Below are 9,428 nucleotides of genomic sequence, written 5' to 3' on the forward strand. Positions count from 1 at the left end.
TTCCAGGATACCCTAGGCCCATTTCCCTACGAGTTCTTCTCCAAGTGGGATGCGGACGAGCGGGCCTTCCTCTGGGGCCATTGTGTACCGGGGAGGACGTGGACCTGGGGGTAGCGCGGGAGGAGCGTCTCGTCCCGCCCATTGGCTCCGCCCGCTGTCTAACAGAGAGCAACCGCTCAGGATTGGCTCGGCGGCTTGAGGCTCCGCCCCAGCCCCGCCCCGCGCCCTGGTCTCTGGGGATGGCTCAGGGGTGGGGTGGCCAGTGAGTGGTCTCCTCCTCCGGCGGGCGCTGCGGCGGCCTCCCGAGAGTGGCGCGGGACAGCCGGGCGGGCGTGAAGCTGTCTGCACGGTAATTGCCGCGTCCCCATGTTTGCGTGTCCCGAGATCTCGGTGGCTTCTTCCCCGAGCGCTCTCTTAGGGCGATTCCACAGAGTCCCCGCCCGAACCACCCCATCCAGGGCAGCGTGTGTGGAGTGGAACCCGCGATCACGCGTGGCTCGGGAGGGCCGCGGTAACCTGAGTAGAGGAGGGAACCGGGCACCCCGAAGTTGGGCGCTGCTTGCTGACCCGGAGGCCCTGAAGCTGGGCACGGGCCATCAGGGAGAGGGGACAGTCCTGGCTTCCAGCTGCTGTCGCCACAGCGGGCCTGAGCCAAGTGGGGATTTAAAGAGCAGTCCCTGGCTGGCCCGAGGCCCGGGAGGGAGCGGACTCAGGCTGGTCGCTGCCGGTGGGAGGTGCGTGCGACTGGATCGGGCAGGCTGTGGGACACCGGGGCCAGGTCTCGGGCTTGGGATACTTTATCCTCGTTCCATTCCTTGTCCTTTTCCCAGACCCCCGAGTTGCGGGCGAGAGGCCCGAGCCGGGAAGGGGCAAAGGCGCCCTGAAACAAAGCTTTGGATCTTCTGATCCCGGGTAGGCAGACTAGGGGCCACTCGAGAAGTGAACTCTGCTGTGCGTGCCCACCCTTGCCGGGTTCTCACCGCTTTTTAAGAAAGGCTTGTTTGTTGCTTGGTTTACTTAGCTCTAGGGAAAAACTACTCACCGCATTGCTTTAAAGAACTATTTGTGTGTCCGCGGCTGCTGGCTTTTGCCTGGGGAAATCCAAGCCCTCTGCCTTTGTTGACAACAGACTTGCCCCTTATGCGTGTGCGGAGCACTTTGCATTTATGTAATAACTTGGCGAAATATAACAGCGTGAAGGAGGCTTCTGAGTGAAGCTCCCAACATGAATTTTAGGGGTTATAGCTCTGGTATTTTGAATCTGGATTGCAGCAGAAGTGGGAGGAACATTGTGTTCTTATCTGTTAAAAGTTGTTTTGTTGGTGGTGAGCTGTGTGGATCATCAGGAGGAAGACGATCCTTAACTTCTACTATCGTGAAAGCAAACCTAGCGTTACAGTTCCTAACGTGGAGAATGTAGTTACACCGGGTTACTAAAAAGTTGAAGTTGGGACCTTCCGTTTTGTCTCACGATGGTGGAGAATGTCATTAGTGGGTACAGGCGAGGCTCTTTGGTTCAGTTTCCTGTTGGGAAGATACTTTTATAACTTTTCTTCTTTTTAAATATTTACCTTGCAAAAAGGACTAAGATTCCAGATGGCAAATTCTATGAATGGCAGAAATCCTGGTGGTCGAGGAGGAAACCCCCGCAAGGGTCGAATTTTGGGGATTATTGATGCTATTCAGGATGCAGTGGGACCCCCCAAGCAAGCTGCAGCTGATCGCAGGACTGTGGAGAAGACTTGGAAACTCATGGACAAAGTGGTGAGTTCAGCGCGTGTGCCTGAATGCAGTTTTCCGCATTTATACATGCGGTTAAAAAGTCATCATTGTGGCAAAGCTCTTCAGGATTTGTGTTGGGCCATTTTCCTCAACTCAGTGTTCGGAAAGGTTGGATTCAAAGCAAAGATTTTTTTTCCCCCCCGTTTAACCTTTTGTCTTGCTTTTCAAGGTCCAGAGTTCTTGGATGTTACTCAGATATCCAGAGGGTTTTTTTTTTTTTTTTACCATTGGCTGCTTTGGGTGGGTGTATGGCTATAGTATGGTATAGAAGTTTGTTTAGTCTTTGGTGGGTTTCTTTTGCTATTAGATAACAAAAGGCTGAAAACAGTAAGCGAGCAAAAGGCTTGGCTGGAGCAGACTTAGGCCAGCCACATGTGTGATGTAGAAACAGTCACTGGGGAAAGAACCAGGGCTTCACGGAGTTTCCATTCTTTCTGTGTCAACACATCATCATTAAGAAAGTTTTTCTTTTTCTTTTTTCTTCTTCACTGTTGATGGCATCATCGTTCTGGCCTCTTTCACCTACGGTTCCACTTTGAGCCTTTTTGAGGGAACATTGTTTATTGTGAAAGGAAAATGTATGTTGGAGGTTGTGTGGGGCTGAGACTTTCAGAAACTTCTGTGGTTTCTGCTTGTTGCTCTTAGATGAACTGTAGTTTCACAAGAAGAAACCAGACTGGATGTCAGTTCTCAGAAAAGTCCAGTTAAAGTGGCAGTGTGAGCACCTCCCAGGACCCCGGGGTAAAGCTGGTTGTCTGAGGAGGCTTCTGAGACACATGTGGCGCTTTCTTCTCCCTCAAGTTCATGCTTTATGATTTTGAAGCTGTTGGACTATGTGCGTTTTAGACATTAAAAAAGATGCTCCTTGTTTGTGATGAGAAGCCAAAGCTTGTTTGAGAACATAGAATGGCTTTACCTTTGCTTGCTTTGGCCTACAAAGAAGTTACAGACAGGGTTTCTCCGTAGCTTTTTTGGTTCCTGTCCTGAAACTAGCTCGAAAAAAATCCAAAAAAAAAAAAAAAAGAAGAAGAAGAAGAAGTTGTTACAGAGTAGTAGTGACAATCTGGGAGGTGACACTGTTCCCTTTATTTTCATGTATCCTCATGGAGGCTGTGGTTAAGATACCTAAACCGCAGGCATGGCATTGTACAGCTACTGATGTCAAATGCAGCCCCAGACTATTTTAACCAGGTGAATCGCCTTAGTTTGGACTTCAGTGTGACCTATTTAAGCTTCTGCCAATTTCTTCAAGTTGTTATATTAAAGTGCTCCAGACGGAATGATGTCATGATGATAGAACATTGCAACTTGCTGCTTGGGATCCGGTTTTGGTTTTAGCCTTGGACACTTAAGAATGAAAAATATGCAGCTGGAAAAAACTGCATGTATTTGGCAAGCACAATGTGAGTCTTCTTTGCTTTTCTGTAGAGTATGCATTTGAAGGTCATCCTATTGCTTGATTCATTAGTGGTAGGAGAAAAAAATTCAAGGTTTGTTCCATTTCTGTCTGTTACATAAGTGGTCAAGTGGGTCGGATTTCACAGAAGATATGGTCCTTGTCCATCCCAGAGATAGTTGGCATTTATATATTTGCGATTGAAGGCTAGAACATAAAATCAAAAAGATTTATATAAGGAAGTGGCAAGCAGTCATTACTGTCAAGTCAATGAAATAGTAAAAAAACGTGGTACGCATAATTTCGCTCTATGATGAGTTGTTTAGCTACACATTAACTGCTTCTAATCTCACCATGAGTTATAGTCAATGGATGGTTCTTTGACAGTTGAACACCTGCCATTGTTTATTTTATTAACCCTTTTGTTGGTTTAAACTTAACTTCTCCAGTTGAGGAGTTTGACACACAGGGAACTCTCTTACCCCAAGTCTCTACTTAGTGGGATGTGGGTACCGGTGTTGGCAAATCTGTAGCAATATGGCTTTCCCTATTCATCTTCATTATTTGACAGGGAAGACAATGTGAATACATTTGTGGCTTTGTGGGGAAAAACTCACATCATTTGCCATAGGTGTTTGGCGTGTTTATTTCTACCCTTATCACACAGTAAAGAAAGGCACTGAAAACTACCGATCCTGATTGGCAACATGTTATTGAGGGTTGTAATGTAGAAGTCTTCCCCAACATGGGTTCATCTGACATTTGCCAGTGATGAAGGAAGTGGCGCATAATGTCCACATCATCTGATGATTATTCAGGAACTGTATTACTAGGACAAAAGTATTACCATTTGCTATATGACCTAGCTTTGGAAAAGTAGCTCTAGTGCTATCAGTTTGTGACTAGCAGAACAGATGTTTGCTTGGTCTAATGGGTTGTTAAGCAAAAGTCAGGTGTAAGTGTAATGATACAGTGTTCTTTATGAATCCTCTTCCTTTGGTGAGGTCTTCAAAGTGTTATTTTTAAGTAATAACTAAGTGACAGAACTCATTTTAGAGGGGACAGTATCTCAGTCTCGGGCCATACAGGACACCTCATAAGTGTATGGCTTTATTATTCCTTGCTCTCTGGAACTTTAAGATAATCAACTAAGAATTCAGTTGCAACTATTTGTTCTGTTTTCCCAGGGCAGGCATTCTTTCCAAGGTCACCAAGAAAAGGAGAAAGCAATTGCTTCTTGTGTCCTTTGTAAGAAAGTGTGTAATGTTTTGTAATCAGTAACGCAGAGTTCACATAGTGCATGGCCTGAGAAAATGAGGGTGGATCCCAAGGCATCCCGTTTCGACAGTCTTCTGGTGTTAGCTCTTCTTATGCGTCTAAGAGACTGACCCCAAACCTGCACATCAGTGGATGTCTTATAGGTAATGCTGACAGAACTGTTCTTCACTACACATATAGGTTTAAATACGCACAGAGGAAATGTGCAATTTGTTCCAAATTGTTCCAGGCATGGTTTCCTAAACACTTGAGGGTCTGTTGTGTATTACTAAGTGTTTATTGCTGGGGGAGACTAAATAAAATGTATCTCTGTCCTTAGTCTGAAGATCAGGAGGGCAGTATGAGAACTGGCCCTCTGAGTTGATAGTTGTTGTAGGGTATGGGAAAGGTTGGAGCGTAGACTCAGACAAAACACAGTGGAGGCAGACTAGAGGACACCTACCTCATTCTGGACACTGTTTTTGTTTTGTTTTTGCTTTTTTCTTTTTGGTTCTGGATTCTGCCTTTTAGGAACAGCGTTATTGCATTGCATTCCTGTTGGAGATACTGAAGTGAGGGTAAGGAAATGATTGCTAATCTGTGTGGTTGGGGTCATAATTTATTAACGTGAGGTTCCTGAGTGTGGTTTGCCAGTCGGAGTTTGTGAGTTGGAGCCAGGTGATGGAGAACAGAAGAAACCATTTTCCTTCTAATAGATGCTGAATGCCCTGAGTGTCCATGGGTGCTTGGGAAATGAGAAAATAATTAATTGATGCTAAAGAGCAGAGCAAGCTGAGTCCCCGCCTGTGCTTCTCTCTTGCCGTCCTCGCTACTTATTTGAAGTTGCATTGTATATAAGTGTTAAAAGCACTTAGAAAGTGATGATGCCAAGTAGCATTTTCCTGCCTTTTATCCAGAGCCCATCAATTAGACTTGAAATAATCCATTCTCTCTGTGTATAATTTCACCAGAATGAAATTTGAAGTTTATCCATCAGTGATGTATAGATTATGCATTTAAGTATTTTTAAAATAATAGTATTATAATATTACATATTAAAAGTTGAATTCTTCATGCATCTGAAAAAGATTCTACAAGCTTTAAAGTATAGTTTCCCTTCCTTGACTGGTACTGGGTGTTTTATCCACACTGAGCAGGTGCGCTGCCCACCCCTGGGCTACATCTCTAGGGTATTTTTGGTTTGTTTTCTTTTCTTTCTTTCCTTTTTTTTTTTTCTTAAGACAAGATCACACAGATTTTGAATCTAGATTAGGTATAATAACACACTAGCTGTTGGGGCAATTTTGCTTATCACTGAATTAAGGTTTGAATTTTTGCTGACATAATTGGCGTGATTCTAAGGTTTGCTGCCAGTGACTCCTTTATGTGCCAGAGTGAAAGTTTCGAAGGGAATCCTCCACGTGTTAACGTGCTGTATTCCTGTGCTAGAAAGCAGGGCTCTGCGCAAACTTTAGCTGCTTAATCTTTTTTTATTTGTTTTGTTTTGTTTTTCTGAGAAAAGGTCTCTCTGTGTAACAACCCTAGCTATCCTGGAACTAGCTCTTGTAGACCAGGCTGGCCTCGAAATCACAGAGATCCTCCTCCGTCTTCTTCTCAAATTTTGGGATTAAAGGCATGCACCACCAACACCACCCGGCTTAGTTAATCATTTTTTTTCTAACTCTTAAAAATTGTTTAACCTTTAGATTTTCTTTTCTTTCCAAAGCTGTTTTCGATGCTGTCAATTTCCTTACTGATTTTTTTTTTAATTTTTCAAATCTTAGCCATGGTCAGTTATCATTTGTAGATAACTGCGTCACACACACAGAATGTTAAATAAGTGCTGTACTATGATGTCAATTCTGTACCTAGTATGTGACTGGAGTCGAGAAGCTGGTGAAAGGGTGCTGACCAAGTGTTCCAGAAGATGGTTTGAGCTTGAGGCAGAGGGATGGAAAGCATTTTCGTTGGAAGGAATAAAGGGAGATTGCTGAGGAGGAGAGAGTAGAGTGGAAAAGGATGACAGAGACCTCAGTATCTTCAAAGCATTTGCATTCATGTTATTTGGTTGGCATAAAATTGCTGAAAGCTTTTGATCAGGGTGAGAAAAGAAATCAAGGCTAGTCTGTCATAGTCTCCTCTGCCCACTCCGAAGGGTGGAGTGATGCTGAGGAGGAATGAGGACAGGGAGATTTAAAACAGTGTGGTAAGAAATGATAAAGAACCGGTCTAGAAAGTTGGTAGTGGGTTTAGCAAGTGTGATGCAAAAGTGGAAGGTCTTTGGAAGACAAGCTGCAGGTCTTGGGGAGCCTTGAGGGTTGGAGAATGAGAGAGAAGGTGAAGTGAAAGTGACTCTTGAGGTTTTCAGCCTAGTTGACTCTGAAGGCAGTGGAGCCCCTAATGAGATGGGGCCCAGGAAAGGAAAGGCGGGGCTTGAAGATTGCTGTATCTGTTTGTCTTGTGTTGCGTATGCTCTATGAGAGAGAAACTGATTTTGAAGTCAGAATATTGGGTATATAGTGTAGAGAAAATTTGAAACCAGGATATGTATTTGGTGGATGTGTTCAGAGGCAGAGCGTTTCAGACAAAGGAGTTCTCATGCAGAGCAGTAGGGTCAGCCACAGAGGCAGAAAAAACCAGTTCTTGGGAATAGGAGGGGCATTTCTTTAGAAGTGGTAAAGGGAAGAGAATCTTGACATTGGATTGGAATGGAAAGGTAGGAAAAGTTGAGTTGTGTCTTGATTCTGGATACAGATAGAGTTAAGAAAATTCCTTCAAGTTCTTGTGAAGCTAAATTTAAGTAGAGAAACTAAACAGGGTAAAACTTAGGAAGTCATTGGGTTTCCTAATCAGAGTCTATTGTTGACTTTGGCACATTAATTCACTTGTGATGGGGCCAGATTAGAATGCGTATGGAGATTAGCGAGTGCTTCTACAACTGTAGCAACAGGAAACAAGGCTGTGATAGCTTCAGGATTGATTGAGGGTTAAAATTAATTGTGTGTGTGTGTATGTGTGTGAGTGCGCGCATGCACGTGCGTGTACATGTTATCTGTCCATGCATGAAAAAGACAGAAATAGAACATTATAATAGGTGTACGAGAAGACGGAATAACTGAAGGCATTCTAGATTCAAATGTGGAAGGGGAAACTGTCCTAGAAGAACTAGCCTTGATAGTTAACTAACCAGATAGTTAGAATTTCCATGTAGGCAAGAGGGAAGTGAGGCGCACAGAGGGGAGTTCTGAGTGAAGGTGTACATTTCCTGTCAGGTTGGCAAGTAGTTTACGATTTTAAGATACTGGCAATGTTTGAGCCATATCTTAAAGTTATATATTATAGATCAGTCTTTTAGCAATGAAGTAGGCAAATAATGTAAATATAAATGGAAGCCTGTTTCCTCCCTTCACGCTAAAGATCATCTTAAATACATCCTGTGGTGATAATATTGCTGCCATGTCACTTTTATTTGTTCTGCCTCAACATATTTAATGCTTATATTTTAGAGTGTGTTTGTAGGGTGGCATTTTTTTTAATTAATGAAAGAAACTTTAGATATTATTCGACGAATACGTACAGCTCACTGTCTTAGTTAGGGTTTCTATTGTTGTGAAGAGACAGCACAACCATGGCAGCTCTTACAAAGGAAGTCATTTAATTGGAACTGTTAAGAGTTTCAGAGGTTCAGTCCACTATCTTCATGGCAGTGTGCAGGCAGACATGGTGCTGGAGAAGGAATTGAGAGTTCCTTGCTTGCTCTTCTTCTGTAAACATTATTAGCAAGGCTTTCACATTTCTGTCTTCAGAATATGAGATACCCAACCCAATTGATGTGCTCTTCCTTGGGGAGGACTATTTTTCCAGCTCCCAGCTTTACTCAGTTGTCTGTAGTTCTTTGTGTACTCTTGAGGCATCATGGGCTTTTCCCCTGTGCACTTTGGCATGTGCATTGGTGTCCTCCATGTTCATGGTTCTGTTGGTGAGGCCTAACATTGAAGAAGGACACTTAAAAGAAATCCCACACTAGCTCAGAATTGAGTATAATAGAGGGTTATTTATTTAGGGGTAGACTCACAGATCACAATCCTCTGCTGGAATGGGGAACAACAACTGAATTCTGCAGCAGGAAAAGGGGTAGATGCACACTTTACATTGGCATAAATAGTATAAGAGGGCACACCCAAGATTGGGCGGGTAATTAAAAGCTACTGGCAGTAGGAATTCCTGCAGCACTTACAAGCCTAGTTTTTCATCTTACAGTAAGCATAATCTCACAGCTAAGTCCCTGATCTTCCTGCCTTCTCTCCTGCAATGATCCCGAAATCTGAGTTAGGTGTGGCAGTGTTTTGTGGCTGTATCCATTGGGACTTGTCCAATGACAAACCCTCATCCCTGAAAACATACATATGTGTAGCATTATGTGAACTCAATAGATTATTTTTAGGAATATAAATGTATAAACAAATACATGCTTGCATACAATAACAACTGATGAAGACAGAGGTTATGAATTTGAAGAAGAGTGGGGGGATATATATATATATATATATATATATATATATATATGAGGGTTTAGAGGGAGGAAGGGGAATGGAGAAATGTAATTAAAATACAATCAAAAAGAGACAGAGAGATACATGGGTTCTTGGGGTTTAACTAGTGGTAGTAAAATGTAAGCTTAGCTTGAATGTGACCCTTGGTCAAATCTCCAGCACAACATACATACTTGGTTTGGAATTAAGTGACTTGGCTCAGTATCATTGAATGTTCCATGAATTGAAGTATGCTTTGGAATGAAAGTTATTTACAGTGCAGATACAGTTGCTTACCATTTCCATTTGGTTTTGTAAAACTTCTTTCATAGATTTAGAGCTGATGCCAACCTTCTTTGAAAGGTATGCTAGCTAATCTAAAACCTCTTTATTACTTTTTGGCTGTACATTTCCATTAAGAGATAGCTAAAGTCTTTTTTTTTTTTTTTTTTTTTTTTTTT

The 9,428-nt window shown here is 43.0% G+C and overlaps 1 protein-coding gene across 4 annotated transcripts in view; it reads left to right on the forward strand.

The window, feature by feature from the left end:
* The first annotated feature begins 262 nt into the window (after positions 1-262).
* Positions 263-9,428, forward strand: part of Cblb (Cbl proto-oncogene B) — a 186,948-nt gene continuing 177,782 nt past the window's right edge. For all 4 annotated transcript variants that reach the window (XM_005345058.1, XM_005345059.2, XM_026786262.1 and 1 more), the window contains exons 1-2: positions 263-349; positions 1,583-1,764. In XM_005345058.1, the coding sequence (XP_005345115.1) occupies positions 1,597-1,764 (168 nt within the window). In that variant the 5' untranslated portion in view covers positions 263-349; positions 1,583-1,596. The remainder of the gene's footprint in view (positions 350-1,582; positions 1,765-9,428) is intronic.

Source organism: Microtus ochrogaster, chromosome 2 (assembly GCF_000317375.1).
Source record: "Microtus ochrogaster isolate Prairie Vole_2 chromosome 2, MicOch1.0, whole genome shotgun sequence".
Taxonomy (NCBI): Eukaryota; Metazoa; Chordata; class Mammalia; order Rodentia; family Cricetidae; genus Microtus; species Microtus ochrogaster.